Below are 24,832 nucleotides of genomic sequence, written 5' to 3'. Positions count from 1 at the left end.
CTCTGAGGATTTAAAAATCATAGTCAACCTTACTGAATTTATAATATCACATAGAGCAAGTTTGAATGAAGTTCAGTTCAGTCACTCAGTCGTGTCTGACTCTTTGCGACCCCATGAACTGCAGCGTGCCAGGCCTCCCTAACCATCACCAACTCCCGGAGTTCACCCAAACCCATGTCCATCGAGTCGGTGATGCCATCCAACCATCTCATCCTCTGTCGTCCCCTTCTCCTCCTGCCCCCAATCTTTCCCAGCATCAGGGTCTTTTCAAATGAGTCAGCTCTTCGCATCAGGTGGCTAAAGTATTGAATGAAGTGAGATATGTAAAAATTCTAGAAAAGCCATCTATCAATTAGCATAACTTTGAAAAGTTGAATGCAGTCTGTCTCAGAAACTCAGCAAGTTCTTAGATCTGTGGCCATGTTCTTATTTATCACTATTACTGAGGGCCAGTGGGTTACCTCTTTCCACTCCATCATTACCTGCTCACCATTAACCCTTCACTCTTTTGATTACTGAAATAGTGTTCGTTCTATGGGTCTGTGGGTCCTGCCACAATCAGTTCATTCTACATGGTCATGGATTAAATCCTCCCCATGTCAGACCTTGGTTCAGCATCCGTGCTGTGTCTCCCTACTATCTGTTGGCATCAAGCTGTCATACCTCTGCTGGGTACTAACACCCTCTGTATGTGCCCAACCTGCAGCAGCTTCAAGAACTCGCCCCCTCCAGGCAGAGCGGCTTCTTCTGTTACTCTTTACAAGGCTGCCTTTTGTTGGAAAGTCCTTCCCTGTGTAAATCACCCCCTTTCTTCCAGGAGGCCCAGTTCAAGTCTTATCTGCTACCCTAAGCCTTCCCTTATCGCAGAGACTCAAACAAGTGTTCTCTTTCTTCATATTATTAATGCACCTGGAGTGAGTATCACAGTCTAGCATTTAATTGCTCTCGTTCTTTCGTGTGTTTCAATTCAGCCTTGGTCTCGATCATTGGCTGCTTAAGAGACAGAGTTCGTTTTGATTCCTGCATGCATTTAACACAGAGTTAATATGCAATAGGTCCTCCATTTATTGACTCATTATAAACACATTGTCCTAGTGTGGATGACATGGGATGAGCTACAGTGATCATCTCCACTGACGATGGACAGTATAGGACAGTGCTAACCAGAGGCTGTCGTGGAGCAAGCCTGCCAGTGTGCCCCTGGGAGTCCTAGCCCTTTCGCTGGACAAGGAGGTTGAGAAGCAGCTCCTAGTGTATAGAGAGCATCTTGCAAAATGGCCTTTTCAGGAGAACAACAAAACTTTCCACAGAACTCAAGTGAATTCCTCATCACTCCACGGACAGGAAACCTCCAGGGATGTAGGAAATGAATTCTATCCTTTAAAAAATTTCCATGTTTTTAGCCAGTGGGGTACTTTGTGGGAAATAACAGGTAGAGGTTTCTTTACCTGTTCCCTTCAATTATAATCCTTGGGTTGTAACACTCACACGGGTATCTTCTCCATTTTTTTGCTTCCACTTCAGAGTGCCCATTTCTCACCCAAACAGATGGGCCTCCTTTTTCCTTAGTTGTTTGCAAGACATCATATCAGACCCTCCTCACCCCTCAGGAGGCTTCCCTCCAGTGCACCCGGCTGCTCCTCTTTGACCCTTTTCTGCTCCTTGGTCTACACAGAAGCTGCAGGGATCAGGCCCCCTGGTCCTGACGGAGGAGGAGAAGAGGACCCTGATCGCCGAGGGCTATCCCATCCCCACCAAGTTGCCCCTGACGAAATCAGAGGAGAAGGCCCTAAAGAAAATCCGGAGGAAAATCAAGAATAAGGTGGGTCCATCAGATGCAGGCACTTCTGCGAGCAGAGGTGTGAGCAGAACCAAGCCATGTGCCTGTCCCACCTTCCCGGTGGCCAACACTGGCCCAGCCCTTGGTGTCGGGACCAAGGCTTGGCCCTGTCTTCCTCCAGCCCTGCCATCCATCTTCTGGGCAGTGGGCCCCCAAATTGGGTGTGCATGCTCCATGATGCTCAAGATAACCTATTCAGGCATGGGAGGAAAATATTAGAACTCCCATTTACATTTAAAAACATCTCAGCCTTTAAAATTTCTATTTTATAATATATACAATATATCCCCTAGTAGGCATCTATGCAATTTATAAATATTTATAAATTATAATATTATAAATACATAACTATCAATATATTATGGGTGCTTGCTTAATTTTTTTTCTTGATAGGGGTTTTTGTTAAAAAATTCTGCTGGCTCTTCTATACCTGGGTCTAGCAGTTTCCTGGTGCTGGGCCCCTATAGTGGGAATAAGGGACACAGAGGCCCTGGGGCATAGCTAGGGTGTGGATAGAGCAGGAGGGAGGAGACTAAGAGAGGAAGAATGAGAGGGATTAGAGTCATAATTCTTCACCCACGTGCAGAACCACCAGGGAATTTTTGTGTAACTAACCCCAACTGGCTTATATTATGTATTACAGTGACCCAACTAGGTCCACAGAATTGAAATCATTTTTCTGACCCCATAGAAATGGTTCATGATGTACATGTTCTGGTCTGACTCCTGGACCACCATCCTTCTCACTGGGGGCCTAGTTTGTTGGAAAGTAGATGAGAGCATAGACTGATTGAAACCAGGGGGAACAGAAGAGGCGATTAGTAGATGAGCCAGCAGGTTAAAGAAATGGGAAATGGCCACAGAAGTGAGCAGGGCTTCTGTGATTACTGTGCTCACGGCCTCCAGTCATCTGGGTTTACTGCCATGTTGTTCAGTCTCTAAGTTGTGTCCAACTCTTTGCAAGCCCACGGACTGCAGCACGCCAGGCTTCCCTGTCTGTCACTGTCTCTGGAGTTTGCTCAAACTCATGTCTGTTGAGTCAACGATGCCATCCCACCATCTTATCCTCTGTTGTCCCTTACTGATACAGCTGGAGCGTAATCCTCTTTTCTCCCTTTCCATTGCAGATCTCAGCCCAGGAAAGTAGGAGGAAGAAGAAAGAATACATGGACAGCTTGGAGAAAAAGTAAGCCTCCTGCCAAACTGGTTGTGTGTATTGAGCAATTCATGTAGAGAAATGTGAGTGCCAGGGGGCCCCTGATTTCCATGACAAGGGGGTTCAGTTTCTCACCTGGCTCCCAGCAAAGGCTGTTGGTTTATCAGCCTGTGTTTTGCCTGCCACCTAGTGGTTGTTAGAGGAGAAGCTTATAAATCTAGCAAGAAATGAAAAGTACAACTTCCTTGGTGGCTCAGATGGTAAAGAATCCGCCTGCAATGCAGGAGACCTGGGTTCGGTCCCTTGGTCAGGAAGATCTCCTGGAGAAGGCAGTGGCTACCCATTCCAGTATTCTTGCCTGGAGAATCTCATGGACAGAGAGGCCTGACGGGCTATAGTCCATGGAGTCACAAAGAGCTGGACTTGACTGAGTGACTAACACATTTCCACTTTTCGATCTTAGTAGGCATTTGTACAGAACTGTTTTCAACCAAGGGTCCATAAGTCCTTGAAGGCTTACTTTCAAATAAGCACAAATACAAACCTGCATGTGCATTCCTGGACTCCTCAGAGGAGGGGTGCTATTTTGGCAGAAAAAAGCAGGGCTAATTAATCAGTTACCCTTGGCCACACTCCCTCACACCCTAGAGAGCAGCAGGGGATATAAGACAAGTTGGCCTTCTTTATTTTCTGTCTGCTGTGATTGGTGTTATAGGTGAGTGACTTTGCACAAAACACTTGAGGATACCTTGTGTTATTCTGAATAGCTTGGAATATCAGGAGGGCTCTTAGAAAAACATAAATTAAAACACAATCTTGTATTACCCTAGAAAATAGTTCCCATCTGACAAACTAATATCAATTTAAAATGGGAATGAGTCCCTGGATCTAGAAGTGAATCTTTATGTATATGTGGTGAGAGGAGCAGTTGGTGGATCCTGACTGGTTCCTGAAGTTCCTACTGAAAGTCAGTGTTTCTTCCTCCTGATTTAGGTTTTGGTAATAAGAATTATTGGAGAAGGAAATGGCAACCCACTCCAGTATCCTTGCCTGGAAAATCTCATGGACGGAGGAACCTGGTGGACTGCAGTCCATGGGGTCACAAAGAGTCGGGCACGACTGAGCGACTAACACTAACACTAATAAGAATTGTTACCAATCATTGTTGAGGTATCTGGGGTCAAGATGTTTCGATGAAAATTTCTTTATGGCCTCTTGGGGCATGCCTCCTCCAGCACCTGTGTTCCTTGCCCTGAGGTCCTAAGGTCTTGTCCTTTCCTCTCCCCCTACCCCAAGCCCTGTCAGTCTTTCTGGCCAAGAGCACAGCTAGCAGCATTCAGATCCTGTAATATGGAGGGAGAAGTGTGATGAGCATTGAGAGCCATAGGGAAAAGTCAAGAGAAATCAAGTTTGAAAAACCCTTTAAGAAGTTTGGGCTTCCCTGGTGGCTCAGATGGTAAAGAATCCACCTGCAGTGCGAGAGACCTGGTTCGATCCCTGGGTTGGGAAGATCCGCTGGAGGAGGGCATGGCAACCCACTCCAGTGTTCTTGCCTGGAGAATCCCATGGATAGAGGAGCCTGGAGGGCTACAGTCCATCAGGTCGCAAAGAGTCAGACATGACTGCGTGACTAAGCACAGCACGTAAGAAGTTTACATTGTGTGCCATTCCAACCCATTTTCCATTATTGAGCCATTTGTTACTTATCTCTTTTTTTTTTCTTTTGTGTCCTCACCCTTTTCCCCTACTCAGGTTAGCCTAGCTCTCTTTCTGATCTCCCCAGAGTAGCTGCTTCTCTGTTTATTTTTCCTCTGAACCCCACCTGCTTCCATCCTAGCTCCTGGTTTAGTGCTTGCTCCCCTGATAAAACTCAGGTTTTTCTTTTTCTCTCTCCTCTGTAGGGTAGAGTCTTGTTCAACGGAGAACTTGGAGCTTCGGAAGAAGGTGGAGGTTCTGGAGAACACCAACAGGTGAGGGTCCCTGGAGTGAGGATGGAAGGTGGGGAGAGAGGGGCAGATCAGAAAGGGAGCTGGGAAGAAAGGGGAGGAGATGCCATTGAAAGAGTAGTTGTGCCAGGATGCTCAGGGTGGCTGTGCTCCATGCACCTGTTCCTGCTGCCTCTGTACATGTGTGTGCACGCGCGCACATGCGCACACACACACACACACACACGAACACACATGCCTGTGCATGTCCTTTACTTTTCCTAAAATACGTGAGATTGATGAATCTGACTCTGACAAGGGCTTTCATGAAGAGGGAGTTAAGAGGAGGCTTGGGAGAGAATATGGTCAATGAGTCTGATTCTCCTGAAAATGACATCAGACTTTATAGAGGTGGCTAAGGAGGGAGTCGGAGAAGGCAATGGCAACCCACTCCAGTACTCTTGCCTGGAAAATCCCATGGACGGAGGAGCCTGGTAGGCTACAGTCCATGGGGTTGTGAAGAATTAGACACGACTGAGCGACTTCACTTTCATGCATTGGAGAAGGAAATGACAACCCACTCCAGTGTTCTTGCCTGGAGAATCCCAGGGACGGGGGAGCCTGGTGGGCTGCAGTCCATGGGGTCGCAAAGAGTCGGGCACGACTGAGCGGCTTCACTTTCACTTTTCACTTTCATGCACTGGAGAAGGAAATGGCAACCCACTCCAGTGTTCTTGCCTGGAGAATCCCAGGGACCGGGGAGCCTGGTGGGCTGCTGTCTATGGGGTCGCACAGAGTCGGACATGACTGATGCGACTTAGCAGCAGCAGCAGCAAGGAGGGAGTGACCACTTTGTTGTCACCCAATTTGAGTAAAATAAATTAGTGCTTATTAGTGGAAAAAAAAGGAGGGAAAACCAAGTTTGTTTTTTAAAAAGTTTTTAATTACTGTGTTTAAAAGTTAATTAATTGATTACGTTTTAAGTCCATTTTGAAAAACAATTGTAGGACAGATGGATTAATGAGTTCATCTGACACCTCCTGTGTCAGGTACTGTTTTCAGGACTTTATAGATATTAACTCATATAACTTTCTAATGACCCTACGACCTAGTCCTATTACTATCCCTATTAAATGGTCGAGGTAATGGAGACTCAACAGGGAGCCCTGATGTGCTGCAGTCCATGGGGTCGCAAAGAGTCAGACACAACTGAGCAACTGAACTGAACTCAATGGAGACTCAGAAAGGTTAGGTGACTTGCCCAAGGTCACAGAGTAAATGCCAGAGCTGCATTTGAAGGCAGGCAGTCTGGCCCTAGAGCCTTGATGAGCTTTATCCTGGGTCATGTTAAGGTATAGGGCTGAGAAACGGTGGTTGAGGCGTTTCGTCATGTGTGTGTGTGTTCAGAGTCTGCTCATGCTTTGAAAATTATTCATTAGTCAAGGGATCCTGTTGCCCTTAGCTGTTATAGATCCAACAATCCAAACAGAGAAAAATTGACTTTGAGGTAAGCAAAATATTAATTCATCCTTTTAAGGCTTAGCATTAATGCCTAATAACAGGTTTGCAAATGTTAAGGGGTCAGGGTAAATCTACTTACATGTCATCTGATAATAGTGTAAAATTTGGCTCCCGTTTCCCAAATCTTCATGGTCTATTGCTCAAACAGCAGGCTAATTGAGTCATCAGTTAAAAATACCATCAGTAGGAAAAGTGGACTTTGTGACCCCACTAGGTTTCTCTCTGCATTTCTGGGAACGTGTGCTCATATGGCAGGTCAAGGACAGTCACCTCCAGCCCTCTGTAGACAAACAACGGAAGTAAGTAAATGCCACCAGCTCCATGTGATATCACCTTGATCCCCCATGCAGAAGAACTGGTTTCCAGTGGCACTTCAGGGTTCCGGTTTTGCTGTTGTCTTTGGCGATTAGTCTCCTGAGGCTTCATGCCTTCTTATCTCCACCTTTATTCTTGCCAGAGTGGTTCTCTGGGTCCTAAACCCCCACCAGAGTCTGTATACATTTTGTAAGCATCCTGAGCAGATTCTAGTCCCACCTCCTGTCTTAGCCATCGCTATTGAAAAAACCCCATGTTCATGAGTGGGACAAATCCAGGCCATGAAATGGTGAAAAGGGAAAGAGGAATCCATCCAAGATAATGGAGTTTGGTCCAGGTTGGGTCTTGTCTAGGGGTTCCGGATGTCAGGTCTTCCTGCAGCCACACGGGGGCAGCAGAGGTGCAAAGAGCATTGGGTGCTTGTGATGAGAAGGGCTCTATGCCTGCCCCCTTTACTGGGAAAAGATCTCTCCTCCCTTCCCCAGGCTGACCCTGCTGTATCATATATTTTAAACCTAAAAAAGAAAACCCACACACATGTAATATATGCCCATTGTAAAATAAATTTAGAAAATACAGTTAAAAAAGAAAAGAAAATCCCCCCAAATCTTTTCACCCAAAGAAATGTTTACATTTTGAAATGGGATATTTTATATGTATGTACTTATGTTGTACATCCTCTTCTGTTAAGAACCTTCCCCATTTAACAGAAATCACTGGCCATACTGGCCATATATTTTCATATCAGTAAATGTATTTCTACATAATTTTATTTCTGTCAGATTTTGATAAAGAGCTGTTATCTGCAGAGCATGGACATAAAGCACATATGGTTATGTGTGTGTCAAGAACAATCCATGCTTTTCCAGTTGTTTTTATCTTTTAAAATAATGAGTGTTAATTGCTTAGTCGTGTACAACTCTTTGTGACCTCCTGGACTGTAGCCCGCTAGGCTCCTCTGTCCATGGGATTCTCCAGGCAAGAATACTGGAATGTGTTGCCATTTCCTTCTCCAGGGGATCTACCCGACCCAGGGATTGAAACCAAGTCTCCAGCATTGCAGGTGGATTCTATACTGTCTGAGCCATCAGGGAAGCCCTTTAAAACAATGGCCACGACTATATTAATATGATGTCAGTTATTATATAATATGAGTTAGAGAGTCCCTGTATATTTGAGCTTGGGTCAGCATATCTTGAGTTCTTCCCTGAGAGCCAATGGTAGTTTTCCTTCTATCTTCTTCACTGTGGGAGCTCTTGCCAGCAATTCAGGAGATTCCACTGAAAAAACAATCTACTTCGTGCTTATGGTGCTCTGCTTGCCCCTTGACTGGCAGGAGCTTCCACTGTGGTTCCACAACAGGCTGCGTTCAGTCTCTTCCTTTTCCAGACTCCTGGTAAACAACCAACCCTTTATGGTGAAAATGGTTAATACTTAATTAACCTGCCATCCTCCCACAAGGAATCTGATGAGGGGCCTCCTAGGTCATAGTCTCTCAGTTCAGCAGCTTTTCATGTGTTTTGGCTTGAGAAGCCAGGGAATAAAGCAAAGCTGCTCTTGTGCAAACAGGGAAGGGCCTGCCTTCCCCCCGACTTCCTCTCCCTTCTCCTTCTGTTCCTGCCAAGGGCCTCTCCTTGCTCAGATGACACCATGGCCGGAGTGACCAATTTGAACCTTGGCAGTCTCTGCCCTAAACTGGTCAGGAGGAGATGATGGTGTGGGCCTGTGGGAGGGGGAGACATTCGGACCCTTTCTTCATGGCACCTAGTAGGCGACCCAATGTTTGAACTAAGTACAGAGTGGGGCCCAGTGAACACACACCTGTGTTTGTGTCCTGTTCGTGCTTCTGATGTTACTATCCTTCAGAGGTAGGCGGGTAGAGGCAGAAATGCTTACCAGACGTGGACAGGATCCTGGCTACCCAGAAGTGGGTGGGATACCTGGGGTGCTGCTGTTTCATTTGGCATGACCTGGCAGGAAAGGCAAGTGGGTGCTTCATTGTTGGCCAAGCTAAAGAAAAGCTGCCCCTCTTAACATTTTACCACTTCCGTGCCATACCCCACAGGGACTTTCATGTGTATCCAGATGAGAACGAGCACTCGAAGCTGGAGTAAGTCCTGAATCTTAGGGTAGTACTGGCCCCAGCAGCAGCCAGGTAGCATGTTGCTGGCTTCGAGGTGAAAAGGCCCTTTTGCCTGAGCTCAGCAAGCTGGAAGGGGGTGGGGACAGAAGAGGAGACTTCCGCAGCGTTTACCACTGGAACCTTGGGCAGCTGGAGCAGTGGGAAGTCACTTTCACACTTGTCTGTAAGGCGATCTGCTAATCACCTACCACCAGGAAATGTGTGAGCCAGAGAGAGACGGTTTCCCAGGGGGCCCTCCTTCCTGTGCTCAGTCAGGAAATGCTTTTGCTTTTACAAAGTCCAAGAGAGACTGCATGTGACGTCTCCTGGCCTTCCTTGCTTCTCATTCGTCTCCAAGCTGCATGACTCATTCTTGAGAGACCCTGTCTTTCCCCCACTTTATAGCCTTTTCTTCTGCACAAGTGCTTCAACTAGCCCATTCGTTGTAGGCGTCTGTGGCTCAGTTTGCTCCGTTCATGTCTAATTTTGCCCTTGAACATCTATAGGGCTGATCTGTAGACTCATAGGAGCTTAGACATGAGAGCTTGTTTGGAGGTTCTAGCAGGGGAGTGCAGCCACTCATATATTCTTGATCGAAGACTGGTCCTCCTCCATTGGAGGTGGTTGTCCTCTTCAGCTAATCTCGCATCTTTGAGAGGGTCACATGTGGAGTGATGAGGGAGGAAGTGGACACCTGCCTAGCCAGCCAGATCGGCCGAATCAACCCTGGCAATCAATGGAGAGATGGGAGTCGCAAAAATCCATGAAGAGACAGATGTCTCAGACTTCAAAAATACTTTAGAGATCATCTCATTTAACTGCTAATCACTTCATTTCACAGAGCGGGTGAGGTCAAGGTCATCCATCCTTGTAGAGGTAAGATGGGAACTGGGAGTCAGGCAGTTCGTTTTTCCAGTGGTCCCTACTGCAGTCATTCCTACCCCTGTTGTGTGCTCTCTCCAAGGACCAATGCCTTCCCTATCACAGGGCCAACCTTGGATCCAAATGAGAGGGCCCTGCTCAGGACCCACATTTTAGGGCGCCTGCTCCGGTTTCCCCTAGCACGCCCCTCCCAGTGGGATGAGGAGTCAGCAGGACCAAGGCGATATGTCTGCCTGGAGCTCTTAACCTGGCCCGGAGGGAACTCGAGGGAACAGGCCTTGGGGGTACCTGTAGGCGGTGTTTGCCAGCTAGGGCTAGGATATACGACATGGGATGTGGGCTTCACTGGTTCCCTTTCCCTGGACCTCACAGAAGTGAAGGATGTGCTTGTCTTGACCTATATTTGTGTTGTTTTCAGAAACGAGGATTCCTTGGTTTTCCTCTTCGACCTTCCTCGCCACTCTAGTCCTCCTCTCTGGCTCTGCTCTTGTTCTTTGCAATCTGCATGCGATTTCTGAGCGAGGTCTTTCCAGCCAAGCCCCCTGGGCTGTGGTCATGCTCTGCCTCTCCTGATTTGCTTGTTGAGCCACACTGTCATGCCCCTTTGCACCAGTTTTGTCTGCTGGCTCCCTCCGAGCTATTATGGTTTTCCCTGTGTGATGCCTTCTCTTCCACTGACTGTAACCAGCTGGTCCCCCTCTCCTGCTGTGCCCAGAGAGGCTGTTAGAGTGCTGACGAATGACCTGAGTCCAGGAATGACCCTCTGTAGACCTATATCTTGGTTTAAATCACTTTTCATTTCTCCATTATCTCTAACTTCTGGCTGTGTGAAGAGTATAAACTTTTTTTTTTTCAGGTGAAAACATTACAAACTTGAAAGGATTGTTGATACAAGGCTGAGTTTCCCAGAGAGTTTAAAGAGGCATTTTAGTATGATTTCATGGTGAAGTTAGACATTCCTCAGCCCCAGAAAATGTTCTAGAACTCTCTTTTTTGTGTTCTTGGGCAAGTCGGTGATAGAATATTTCAAAAGTACCCCTTGGTCCCTGAAAAATAAAGCTCCTTGGAATGTGGCAGTTGCACAGTGAGAAAAAGGAGACAATTTGTATTTTAAAAAACTTAGACCAGAACCCCATAAACAGCCTGCAAAACTTAAGTAAAAGATCATAAATAAATGAATATTTATTCAAAGCGTAGGATTTTAGCAGAATGTGATTATCTTTTGTGTAAGAGTTTGCACTTTAGTATTTAAAAGTCTTTGTGGTAGTTCACGAGCCTCCTTGGAGAAGGAAATAGCAACCCACTACAGTGTTCTTGCCTGGAGAATCCCATGGACAGAGAAGCCTGGCGGTCCATGGGGTCACAAAGAGTTGGACACTACTGAGCAACTAACACATGCACGAGTCTGCTTAAATATTGTTATGCAGTATTTTGCGTTGTTATTACCAATATATCCTACCAGCTCGTCTCTCTCCACCTAAGGACTTTGAGGTACATGTTTCAGCTTTGTAACACCTCCCTCCTATCCCTCAGATCTTTGACACTAATTCTGGAAGATTGGGATAGATGGGGAGGGCTTTAGGTGGGATTTTGCTTCAGAAGAACATGGATGCCTACCTCTTCCATCATGAAGCCACAGAATAGTCACTCATAATAATTTTTTTTTTTTGCATAAGCACTATAGTTAAATAACACTTAGACTTTTTGATCATATCATTTTACATGTTGTGTAACAACCCAGATACACCACACATACATCACATACATGACTAATACGAATGTTTCACAGATAATTACTTATTTACTATGTGTGATGCCCTCAGATAGTGTGTGTTTTATTCGATTCTGTTTCATGGAGAAGGCAATGGCACCCCACTCCAGTACTCTTGCCTGGAAAATCCCATGGACAGAGGAGCCTGGTAGGCTGCAGTCCATAGGGTCACTAAAAGTAGGACAAACGACTGAGCAACTTCACTTTCACTTTTCACTTTCCTGCATTGGAGAAGGAAATGGCAACCCACTCCAATGTTCTTGCCTGGAGAATCCCAGGGACAGGGGAGCCTAGTGGGCTGCCATCTATGAGGTTGCACAGAGTTGGACGTGATTGACGTGACTTAGCAGCAGCAGCAGCCTTAGAAAATACACCAGTCACACCCCAGTTGTTTCCACAGCCCAGGAATGGTTCATGGTTTGGAATTTAGAACTCACTGCTCTAAGTCATTCCATAAGGGTGTAAAAAAAGTTTCTTCATCCCCGTGGGAGGCCGATGCGCCCGGAGTGGTTCACTCACACACACAAATGTGCACACACACATCCTAGCGCAGCTGGTTTCACTTCTGAGAAAGGCATGTCACAGGATTTGATGGAAAGTGTGTTTACAGAGAGGACCTGCTTGGCAGCTCCTGGCACAGCAAGTAATTGGGAACCAGCAGTTTATCCTTTTCCCTGGGTCCTAGTTTCTGACTCCAGTGGGAAATTAGATACTAGAATGTTCAGAGCACAGGGTGCAGCCGCTGCATCCCTCTTGTTCTCTCCTGCTCCCTCCTCTCCTCACCCCCACTGTTTCTCTTAAATAACAGAAACAGAAGAAAACAAAATGAAACCAACTACAAGAAAACACATGAGGCTGTTGATGCATTTCCCAGTTTTTATGAGACTGTGTCTCACACTGTCGGCTACTTTCGAATGTTTTGCCCAATTTCCTTTGATCTGTCTCCCAAGATACAGGGTGATGCTTTATTTTGGGCGAGGCTGGCAGCTGCCTTCAACTGCTCTTTTCCTTGGAGCTATGCGAGCACAGCCGTAAAGTTGATTTTTACATCTCACCACAGGACAAAAATCCACATTCTCAATCGAGCTTTGGACACTTCGATTTAACAACTTGTGAAAAATTTCTTGGCCCAGATAAACGTCTCTCTAAATTAAGACCTTGCTCCCGGAAGCCCGAGAATTCATTAAGCCATAATTAGCCATGATCACTGATGATTTAAAGTACAGTAATAAAGGAGAAGTTTATACTGAGCTCTGAATGCATGGCTGGAGAGTCTGTACTATGATTGACTTTATATAGGTTTTGTTTTAAAATAATTCTTCCATTTCATCTGGTGCCTGCCTTTTCTCCAGCCAGCCCTTTATGCAAGCAGAATAACAGCTGTCATCCAAGCTCCCAGTGCTGCAGGGCATGGCATCTGTCCCAATGCCACCAGGGAAAGTACCACGTCATCTCAGACCAGCATATCAGCCCCGAGGTCCTAGGCTTTCCCATACAGAGTCGTCAGTGGAAAGAAAACAGCAAGCACTCTGCAAAGGTGTATTTGTTCCAGCAAAGCCAGAGTACCCCAGACAGGGATTCTCTCATTATTCTGTTAGCTGGTCAAGGGAATTAACTTTGACCATATTATTCAAGTCCTGAGTTCGGGCAGCAGTTCAGAGGACATTGTTGAACATTGAACTGCTGCCTAAAGTCAGGGCTTAAGTAATATGATTAAAAGCACACAGCCGTGGTACTGAGATCTAAATTCAGGTTTCTTATCCTGAGAGTTCATCGCCCTATTCTGGTGAATATTACTGACTTAGTAATTCTGAAGCCATCTCATCAGCTCTCTTGGTATCCATTGTAGGGACAGGGCTTATAATTTCCATTTTCCTAAACAAAGCTCAGGTTTGACTTCCTGACGCTTGACTTAGGCTAAGGAACACCCATTACTCTTTTATCCGTCTCTTGCATTTTATCTTGTCATTTCCAGAGATCTGCCAAGAAATGTATGTTTTACCTTGTTGCTTTTATTTGTATCAACATCACGGAAACTTTGTTGGTACGTATCTCATTGCCATCAGAGTCGTTGGGGCCCTTCTGTCTGTAGTTTAGTCACTGCTGAAAGTAATCTTTCCTTGTTTAACAGTGGACATAGCTCTTGACTGTGCTGTTGTCAATATAATATTTTTTCAGGGGGCCATGCCATACAGCTTGCAGGATCTCAGTTCTTTGACCAGGGATCAAACTCAGGCCTCAACAGTGAAAGCACTGGGTCCTAACCACGTGACCACCAGAGAATTTCCTCAATATGATATTAATGTCACTGATTTAAGAAGAATCTACTTAACTGAGAAGTCTTTTGATCATTAATTTTATTAGGTTATAGGTTGGGGTCCCATGCTGTACTGAATTGGGAAGTACATGAGCTATGGAGTCAGATGGATTTGCGTTTACATCTTTGGTCTTCTAGTTACCAGTTACATGTCTTTGAGACATTTATGTAGTGCCTCCTATGAAGTTCTAGAACTCAGTCGGTAGAGACTCAATCATTGATAATTTTCTTTGGTTGTGACAAAAAATGAATGTTTCTATTGTGTGAATGTTTATGAATTTCCCAAACTTTATCTCATCATGGAAATCTGTTTCAGTTTTGGGGATGGATGAGCTAACTTGCTTTCCTTGGGTAGAATCCCTCTGTTGCTGACGGATGGGGCCTTCAGAGCGTCAGCCTTCCCACCAGTTTACCTTCACTAATCTGAGCGGGAGAAGCAGCAGCAAACAGCACATTGTAAATTACTGTTGCTTTCCACAGAAATTTCAAACTGAAAAATCTATTTTAGACTACATGTTTGCTTCTCTTAAAGAGTTGCATTATAAACTGTTAGAAATCAGGGGCCATTAAACAACAATTTTCATTTACAGTGGATTCAGCACACAATTATCTTTGAGTTTGGAAAGGATGTGCTGATGAATGCCAAGTAAAGCATCGTACACCTCTAAAGATGCAGGCCTCCGTGCTCATCCAGTCAGACCTAGATGGTCCTTCTTCCAAACTGGCAGCAGTTTACACCTGTGGCTGGGGGCCCAATTTGAGCTTCAGGCACTATACCATCGGGGCTTAGGTGCATCGGCCTGTTAGAGGTTTGCCTTCAGGATGAACTCTTGAGCCTCCTGGGAGACTCTTCATCTTAGGGAAAGGGTCCCAGACCTCATGATCTCAATCAGAAATTGGAAGGGAGGAGTGATTCCAAGTATTGCGTGGAACTGGTTTCCTCAGTGATTCATGCTCTCAAGACTGGACAAGAGGCAGGGAACGGGCGGGAAGGTTGTAGGAACTGTTGGTAAAAATGGAAATGGCTGTTTCACTTTAAAAAACACCTTAAGAGGGACTTTCCTGGCTGTCCAGTAGTTGAGACGCCATGCTTCTAATGCAGGGGGCATAGAATCGATCCCTGGTGGGTGAATTAAGATCCCCCATGTCTGCCTCCTGGTGCAGCCACCCCCTAAATAAAATAGAATAACAGGACATTAAATTAAAAAAAAATACACTTTAAAATGTCAGAGCAAAAGTGAATGGCTTTGATGACATCTGGAAATCTGCTGTCTAATGGAAGTCTGGATGGAGGGATGACCCCCCACCCCACCCCACGCACAGAGCACAGCTGAGCTTCAGCACCTTGGTGCTGCAGTGCAGGCAGCAGGGTGCCCCGTGGAAGCGGGGCTGCCCATCAGGAGTGGCAGCTAGTGGTATAGACATGGCCTTCAGCAGGCCACCAGGGAAACAGCGAGGCCCCCTTCTGTAGTGTAGCTGCTGACAAAGAGCCTGTTAACTGGTACATGAGAGGAGGCCAGAATACGAGAGAAAAGGCTTGTGCCATGCAGTCAAATGTGGCTCTTATCTGAGGGCTCGCCTTTGCCTCTGCCCCCAGGATTTCCAGAAATATAGCAGGGAGAACCCAGAGAGGGCTTTGGGGCTGGCACGACAGACGGTCGTCAATAAAATGCGTGCCACTGCCTGCCAGATGTCAGCTCTGCCGGAAGGAACGTTCATCCAGGAGGAGCGTGTGTCAGAGGTCACTGAGCTCTAAGCTTTGAAAAGGCAGCCGTGCAGGAAGGCGGTGCTCTTGGGAGTTCTTGGGAGAAGAGAGAAAGCGTGAGGAAAAGAACTTGCTGCATCAGAAGATCCTTTAGCTGCAAACTTCTGATTATTTTTTCTATCTTATTGATGTATAATTAACAAGTAAATTTGTGAGATATTTAAAGTGTACAGCATAATGATCTGATATACATATACATTGTAAAAGGTTCCTCACACTGAGTAATGACCACATCTATCCCCTCACCTACCTTGTTTTATTTTTATTTTTTGGTGAGCACATTTAAGTTCTACTCCCAGCAATTTTCAATTATATGATACAGTGTTATCCTCTGTGTGTGTGTGTGTGTGCGTGCACGCGCACGCACACAGTTGGTCATGTCTGTCTTTGCGACTGCATAGACAGTAGCCTGCCAGGCTTCTCTGTCAATGGCATTATCTTGGCAAGATTACTGACGTGGGTTGCTATGTGCTCCTCCAGGGGTTATCACCTGTAGTCACCATATTTTGCACTAGATCCTCAGACCTTATTTATTTTATAGCTGAAAGTTTGTACCCTTTTACCAAACTTCCTGTCTCCCATTCCCCCAGCTCCTGACAACCACTTTCTACTATTTCTATGAGTTCAACTCTCTTTTTTTAAAGATTCCATGTGTAAGTGACTCCATATGGTATTTATCTTTCTTTATCCAGCTTATTTCACTTAGCATAATGACCTCCAGTTTCACCCATGTTGTCACAAATGACACAATTCCCCAAAGGAGAATTTAAAGTCATCACACCATTAGTATTACTCAGCCTTGAGTAACACACAGAATTCTTTTAAAAAACATATTGCATATTGCTTGAATATATATAAATGTAAACCAGTCTATACTACTTTTGATTATACTTCTGGATTACTTATAAAGCAAGAAAACTTACAACTAAGTACTGAAAAGACCTCCATATTAATAGAATTGAATGATATTAAATAATGAGATGAATGATTTTGTTTTGCTTACATTAAGACCACCGTTGGGGCTTCCCTGGTGGCTCACACAGTAAAAAATCTGCCTGCAATGTAGGAGACCTAGGTTCAATCCCTGAGTGGGAAAGATCCCCTGGAGAAGGGAGTGGCAGCCCACTCCAGTATTCTTGCCTGGAGAATCCCATAGACAGAGGAGCCTGTTGACCTATAGTCTATGAGGTTGCAAAAAGTTGGACACTATTGAGCAACTAAACACACACACACATACAAGACCACTGTACAAGGTAAAAATAGGGTGTAGATGGAGCCACACAGGGGTTGTTAGGACTTCCCTAGTGGCTCAGACGGTAAAGCATCTGTCTACAATGCGGGAGACCCGGGTTCGATCCCTGGGTCAGGAAGATCCCCTGGAGAAGGAAATGGCAATCCACTCCAGTACTATTGCCTGGAAAATCCCATGGACAGAGGAGCCTGGTAGGCTACAGTCCATGGGGTCACAAAGAGTCGGACACGACTGAGCAACTTCACTTTCACACACACACACACAAGACCAGTGTACAAGGTAAAAACAGGGTGTAGATGGAGCCACACGGGGGTTGTTCAGTTCAGAAGGCCTGTGCTGCCTGTGCTGTGGGCTCCAGTTCTGGCCCTACTCTTACCCATTTAACTGCTAGAGCAATATCATTCTTACAGCCACCTGTCCCTACCTGGCTTAAACCTGGGAGAACTCATTTAATTGGTACTGGTCACGGGTGGGGAGGTTGAGGGAAGCTGTAGACTTGGGAATGTTTTGCTTATCTGCAGAATGCGCTGCAGTGGGCGGCAGCTTATCTACAAATGCCTGGAGTTCTTCTGCCAATGAGTGATTTGCTGATGTTTTCCAGTGAACTTGTCTGGCTTTCTCATGTCCCCCTCACAGCATGAATTTTCTGAAACTCTTGAGACTCAACAAATTATCTTTACACTGCTCACACAGAATCCATCCCCAAGGCTCCAGTTTGGGAGCCTGGGCTGGAATATCCTCTTCTGTGGCTGCGCTGTTCAGAATTTGCAAAGAATGTCACCGTCTGCTTCTTTTGTGACCTGTCACACAGACCAGAACATACTATTCTCATCCTGAACCCTTCCCCTTTGAAGGCTGTGTGCAGTTGTCCCCTTTGGGGCAGAACAACTTTTTTTTTTTTTTGGCTCCCGTTCTCTGTCTTTCCCTGGAGAAACATCAGAACCTGCATCAGAGCATGGCTTCTTCAGTCCTGGCTCTGAACCTGTGTCCAGCTGAGCCGGCTTCTTTGCTCCTTCGTATTTGGGCTTCATTTCTGCCTGTGGAGGTGCTGCGAGCCTTCAAGGACCACAGTCTTGAGAGGCCCATGGCTGTTGGCCTCCCTGCCCTTCCTGTTTTCCTCTCTGTCTCTCCCCTTCTTTTTAGATCTGCTATCTGAGCACCTGCTGCTCAGTGATGCTGCTGGCCACCCCTTCAGTTGTTCTCTGCTGGGCATCTCTTTCTCCACGCTTTTCTCCTTTCTTGCATCTTCTTTGGTATTTCTCTTCTCTTGGGTAAATGAGTTCTTCCATGTCAACATCCCTAACCAATTCTTGCTTCTTTTTTTCTCAGTGGCTGACAAACAGATCCCAGGATGATCAGGGGTGATTTGGGAGCATTGAGGTGACTCTTAGAACAGCATAGAATGGACAAGCTGCTCATGGGGGTGGATTCTGAGCCCCATAAGCTCTGTGAGTCCGGTGCTGGAAGATAGTGGTATCTGTGTCTTCATCAGAGGAATCTTTTTCTTGGCACTGTGTTCTAATTCAGACACAAAGCCACAGGAGCCTCCCTGGAGCCTGGGGTGGAGATCACTGACAAGCGTTCTCTCTCGTCTCTGAGACGCCCTTCATGGTTTTGATTTGTTGTGTTTGCAGAACTCTCCTGCAGCAGCTGCAGAAGCTTCAGACTTTGGTGATGGGCAAGGTTTCTCGCACCTGCAAGCTGGCCGGCACACAGACTGGCACATGCCTCATGGTGAGTTTCCCAAATGAACAGCACCATCACCAACCCGGCCTACTCCCCAGGCTCCAGCCTCTCCCCAGCTTGCCACGTCCAAGTGCTGGGGGCTGGAGGAACCACAGCTTGCTCCGAGGCTGCTTCTCTCCTATGATGTGACAGCGATTGACCTGGGTGCGGTCTGCTGGCCTGACAGGAGAGAGTCGTCTTTCCAGACCTCCCAGGAGTCGCAGGTCTGCAGGCTTGCTCTGTGCATCTTGGAACTGATGGCTCCCACGTTCTCTCCTCCCCCTGCAGGTCGTGGTGCTGTGCTTTGCCGTGGCGTTCGGCAGCTTCTTTCAGGGCTATGGGCCCTATCCTTCTGCCACCAAGATGGCCCTGCCCAGCCAGCATTCCCTGCAGGAACCCTACACATCCTCCGTGGGTAAGACAGCGCTCAGCAGCTGGGGAGGGGTCTTGTTTCTTTTCTCTTTCATTTCTCAAAGCTTAACTTTCTGAAAGAAGTCTTATGTGAAAGTCTAAATTTTTTTTTTTTTTTTTTGATGGGAGAACTGTATTAAATCACTTGGTTTGAAATAGCTCTACGGTAAGCCTCCTTGGGTACAGAGCAGTGGTCTCAAAATCATTTCTCTATAAAGACGCATATATATATATACACATCTCCATTCCTTGGGAGGAGACAATTCAATGTCACTGTTCCCTCTCTCCCATAAAAAACATCGGTTGAAGAGCATCAACACAAATGTCTGCCCCCAAATTACTGAGTGTGTAGTTAGCTGTCATCACTCTGACCTCCAGGATTTTGCAGGAAGTATTCTTGGCTTCTGCTTATGTATGAAAGCCTAATGTTTAAAAGGTGGTAAAAGTGTAACTTCTCCATGGAAGGGAGGAAGAGGGCCATGGGAAGTCTGGTGCCCGGGCCACTTGTTGGGTCTCCCCTTCTGCACCTCACACACTGGGCTGAGACACCACTGGGAATTCTCTAGAGCTCCACAGAGCATGGCTTTCAGACTTCTGCTCTAGACTGTGTTCCTGGCAGATTCTGACATCCGCTTTTTGAGTTCTGACGCGGGGTGGGATGGGCATTTGCAGGGAAGGGATGGGGCAGCCGTAAGTTTTCCATCACATTTTAAAGGAATTCCACTTAGTGGAAATCATGTTACCACAGTAAGCATCAGCCCGTGAGACAATCAGCCCGTGTTACAAAGTATAATGCCCAAGATTTAGATAATTTTGGAGACACAGGTGTTAGATGTGATAGTCTCATCTAGATCAATGGTCTCTTTTAAGTATGTGGTAAATAAAGGGATGGTATGTAGGGATCATGAAACAGATACATACACTAGTAAGAACAAGTGTGAAATTAGGGGGACTGGATTTTGAGGGTAGGCATAATTTTGTGGTTCTGAAACATCTGAGGTAGGTGTGTCTCTGCCAGGTATGTGACAGAGGTCCAGCATTTCAGCAAATAATTTCAGTGGTCTCCTAGGGAATTCTCTCTCTTTTTTTTTTCCTCCAAGGGAATATATTTCTAAATTTAAATGGAAGTTGATGAGAGCAAAGTTTCTATGTTGTAGAAAGTTGCTCCCAAGCCATCTAGCTATGCAACTGTTCTATGAAACAAGAGTGTGTGTCTCCGTTGTTTGATTTATGGCTTTGGCCTTGTGTCTCCTCTCTAGATTTTAAATGAAAATACAGTTTTCTGCCTTTGTACCTTCTCCCTGTGCAAGACCTACTCATTGAGGATGCTTACTTTAGCTGAGTCTGGACACCTCCAGAAATTTGACTCCTCCAGATGGTTGTGAGGGGGTGGTGGTAGCCTGGAGGGGAGTTTTATTTTCAAAGCAGTGGGGGTGGCCGTTTCCTTCCTGGTATTTGTTCTCCTATTGTTCTTCCAGCACTTTATAATTGGTATCATTTTTCAGCACACCAAACTCTGAAATCCTAACGCCTTTATAGAAAGCCAACTCCAGTTGGCACCAAGTCCTGGGCAACAAGGACCCGTGAATTATCATCTTCTCCCCGCCCTGAGCATCTAGGGGGAGGTGTGATGTAACACCTGTTACTTTGCTTTGTTCTCAGTGAGATCCAGGAACCTGCTGATCTATGAGGAACATTCTCCCTTGGAGGAGCCGCCCAGTTCTGCCTCAGCTGGGGAGCTGGGACGCTGGGACCGAGGCTCTGCTCTGCTTAGGGCAAAAGGGCTGGAGTCCAGGCCAGACGTGGATCTTCCCCATTTCATTATCTCAAATGAGACCAGCCTGGAGAAATCAGTGCTTTTGGAGCTGCAGCAGCACATGTAAGTCAAACAGACACGGGTTCACCTCCTCTAAGGCACCAGTGATGGATTATGAGTCAGCAAACTGCAGCGTGCAGACTAGACTTTCTCATTGGCCTGGTCCAACCCTCAGCTTTTTCAGGACCTATTTCCAGCACCTGGGCTCTGGAGAGTCCATTGTCTGTCAACAGCTGGCCCTCACAGAGACTGGGGAAGAGACATGGTGAAAGCTGGCCCCGTATCTGCTATGCCACTGGGGAGCTGGCAGTGGAGGCCCCAAGAACTGGGGAAAGGGCTTGACTCCCTTCCTCCCTGTCTTCTTCCTCTCCTCAGAGTCTCACAAGTAAACATACAGTCCAGTAACAGCAGTGTACCTGCTATGCAAATGCTGCCTCAAGGCACATTTCCAAGCTTCCTTCCACCTAGAGATACATATATGTCACGTTATATGTCAATATGTAGTTTTCTGATTTACATGTAAATAAACATGCATTAGGGCTTCGGACACAACTGAGCGACTTCACTTTCACTCTTCACTTTCATGCATTGGAGAAGGAAATGGCAACCCACTCCAGTGTTCTTGCCTGGAGAGTCCCAGGGACGGGGGAACCTGATGGGCTGCTGTCTGTGGGGTCGCACAGAGTCGGACATGACTGAAGCGAGTTAGCAGCAGCAGCAGCAGGGCTTTCCAGGTGGCATTAGTGGTAAAGAACTTGCCTGACAGGGAAGGAGACATAAGAGACCTCGATTCGATCCCTAGGTCAAGACGGTCCCCTGGAGTGGGACATGGCAACCCATTCCAGTATTCTTGCCTGGAGAATCCCATGGACAGAGGAGCCTAGCGGGCCACAGTCCATGGAGTCACAAAAAGTTGGACACGACTGAAGTGACTTAGCACACTTGCAAACATGCGTCGTGTCCGACTCTTTGCGACCCCATGGACTGTAGCCTATCAGGCTTCTCCGTCCATGGGATTTTCCAGGCAAGAGTGCTGGAGTGGGGTGCCATTTCCTTCTCCAGAGGATCTTCCCGACCCAGAAATCGAACCTGGGTCTCCCGCATTGCAGGCAGACGCTTTACTGTCTGAGCCACCAGGGAAGCAATACTTAGATAGTTATATATGAATACTGAAGCACACTTTGAGAGGCACTGTTCTTGTGTTTCCATTATTGAGAATAACATATATTTGTCTCCAATTCTCCATGAGTCGTTTCCTTTAGATAGTGACGAGGAAGAGTCCTTGTATAAACATAAAGACTTGTATAACTGCTGGGGATTGTTATCCTGCAGGGGAGGTACCTGGGTACACTAAATGGCACGGGAAGGAGTATCTGCATACAGTCCTGGTTATACGTGGTGTGCTTGGTGGTCTGGCAGAACTCGTGCCTCCTAGAGATAACGCTATTCCAATACAAGTAGGAAAGTTTTTGTTTCAAATTTTTTAGCTTTCTTCACCTAATGCTGCAGGGGAAACTTTGTAATTATATATACTTTTATATATTTATATTCTACATGCATATTTAACATTTATAGCACTTATTAAGAACTAGGTAAGTGTGACATATAAATCCTCTGAAATACTTTAGAAGGTTAGACATTACTATTATTTCCTAGAGAGAATTGTAGAAGCCAGGGAAGACTTAGCCATTCAACAACTTGGCTCATGACAAAAGTCTTCTCTCATCTTGTCTCCGCTATTCAAGGCCCCATTGAAATCCCTCTTGTTCTGGGATGTCTCCCTGATACCAGAGCCCTCATCACCTTCCTCTGGACGCCTAGGAGATGTTCTAGGCTGTTACACAATGTAATAATGCATTTATTTTCTGTGATATATTTATTGTTATTTCATGATAGTTTGGGGTTTGTTTTTTTTTAACCTTCATCTAGAATCTTTTAATCTTTATAAAGGTTTCATCTTTATCTAAATTTTTTTAAAAATGTTTATTCTAGACTAAAGATCAGCCTTTATCCTTTTATTTTCTCCTTCCCAGGGTTTAGCATGGGGTATTTATTTATCCTCAATAAATACAGTGATTGTAAGCAACATACAGGGAATCGGTGTCAAGCCACCATGTTTATCCTCTGGGTTGGGATGTCTCCTTTGGCATGGGGATAAAGGAGGAATGTGGACGGTGGACAGGCAGGTAGCAAGAGGCTTGGAACAGAGCAGTGCTGCTGGGAGGGGAGAAGACAAGAGGCATGCGTGGGCCAGCCGGCTGAGTCCAGTCACGGGGTGATTGCGCCCTCCTGCCAAGCATGATGGTGAGACTTCTTTCCCCTTCTGATGCCTTCGCAGGGTCAGCACCAACCTGGAGGGGAATGAGACACTAAAAGTTGTAGAACTCGACAGAAGAGTGAACGCCACCTTTTAAAGAGGCTATCGCCACCTCCCTCTGTCTCTTCACTTTGCCTTTACCTCTCCAAACCACCTTTTGTCATAAGCTTTTCCTTTTTGCCCACCCAATCTGGACGAAGACCTGGACCAGCAGTCCTGGCTCTGGATGGGAGGACGGACGGCCTGGAATTTCCGCCTGCGGTGAGAGAGCGCCTCCCCCGGTCCCACGTCCCTCCCTGCAGAGGAGCCCTCGCTTACTGCCATAGGCAATTATCTTCGGTCGGGGTGGGACAAGCAGGCTTGTTTCTACCGACAGTGCCAAAAAGATACGGCCCGAGTCTCACCGGGGTGGGTGTGACTGCCTCCTTGAAGAAGAGCTGACTGTTGTTCACTCGAGACCCCACAAAAATTTACCAGGATGCTCGTTGGAATCTGGCGAAGCACTGACTGACGTCCTGCCTTCCTCAGCCTGGCTCTGCGGTGCCCCGCGGGCGCCCCCTGCCGCTCTGCCCTGGGCCCCGGCCCAGGGTTCCTTCGCCGGAGCAAGGCGCCCCCTTCGTACTCTCAGGCCGCAAGTGCAATGCCTGAAGGAATCAGGCTTCTCTACTCCAGGCAAACCTGCCCCGTCATGTTGCTTGTAGGATTTCTCCACAGTCTGTGTCCCCACACGCCCCTAGTTCTGCCTCCCTGGCTTCTCCTCCCCATTTGTAAATAGTATTTATTAGCTTGCAGAGGCTTCCCCGGGCGACCACTGAAGACATCGGGACGCCTCCCCTCCAGGCTCACAAGGTCCTCTGTTGGCCTGTGGAGCGAAGAGGGCAGCCTGGACTCTGGGATTCCCCATTCTTCCAGGCCGTGTTTTGTTTTGTGTTTTCTTCTTCTTTTTTTTTTGGCTGGAGGCTTCTAATTATAGTTGGGGAACCTCCCTAAGCACGTGTCCTCCTGGAGCATGAACTCAGAGAAGAGGGAGCAGGGCTCAGGTCTGAGGCTCTGTGGACAGGTGCTTTTTCTGCCCTGTGCCCATGCCAGGGAAGCCCTGACCCCAGGCGTTTCAGACAGCCATGCTAGCTCAGTTTTCCCCACCTGCCCCGACTCGTCTGCCTTCCTTTCCTCTTCTGCCTCCATACAGAGGCTGGGCCTGAGGCCTGCTCCTGGGGTCAGAGCAGGTGACATTTGTGTATCTGTGTCTTACCTTTTCTAGTCAGGTTTGGCCACTTTGCAGCTCACCCAAAGAGACATGACCTAATCCCCCAACCTACTTCTTTTTTTTTTTTTTTTTTTAATGATTAAGAGTAACTTTTGTAGTTAAAAAGAAAAGCTTTCCTTTTTCATACAAATAAGAAATAGAAATAGACTTTTTATTATATAATGTAGAAGGCTCCCCTTAAATGTTTTCCCCTAGCTTGTAAAAGATTTTGTGTAAGAAATTTGCTCACATTTTGGTTTTTTATTTTTAGAAGTAGCTGAAGCACTTTTAGTTTGAACTCTCTTGTCTCTGGTTTTCTCATCTCTTTTGTCATTGGAACCTGTACTTAGGAGAGATTAAGCCACTTCTGGGCCTTGGGCCTTCTGTTCCATATCAGCCACAGAATTTGGCGTCACTAGCATTTGCCATGAGACCGCATAAGCAGCGGACT

General features: G+C 46.4%; 1 protein-coding gene across 1 annotated transcript in view; it reads left to right on the top strand.

Annotated features, from left to right (window-relative positions):
* The window catches only part of CREB3L2 (cAMP responsive element binding protein 3 like 2), a 124,780-nt gene extending 100,339 nt beyond the window's left edge, over window positions 1-24,441 (top strand). The window contains exons 6-12 of the mRNA XM_052638653.1: window positions 1,676-1,822; window positions 2,968-3,026; window positions 4,898-4,966; window positions 18,501-18,600; window positions 18,880-19,006; window positions 20,665-20,881; window positions 23,157-24,441. Coding sequence (XP_052494613.1) covers window positions 1,676-1,822; window positions 2,968-3,026; window positions 4,898-4,966; window positions 18,501-18,600; window positions 18,880-19,006; window positions 20,665-20,881; window positions 23,157-23,232 — 795 coding nt within the window. The 3' untranslated portion in view covers window positions 23,233-24,441. The remainder of the gene's footprint in view (window positions 1-1,675; window positions 1,823-2,967; window positions 3,027-4,897; window positions 4,967-18,500; window positions 18,601-18,879; window positions 19,007-20,664; window positions 20,882-23,156) is intronic.
* Window positions 24,442-24,832: the final 391 nt, after the last annotated feature.

Source organism: Budorcas taxicolor, chromosome 4 (genome assembly GCF_023091745.1).
Source record: "Budorcas taxicolor isolate Tak-1 chromosome 4, Takin1.1, whole genome shotgun sequence".
NCBI classification, from domain to species: domain Eukaryota; kingdom Metazoa; phylum Chordata; class Mammalia; order Artiodactyla; family Bovidae; genus Budorcas; species Budorcas taxicolor.
Note: the sequence above shows the minus strand (reverse complement) of the source record. Positions and strands in the feature narration are given on the sequence as shown.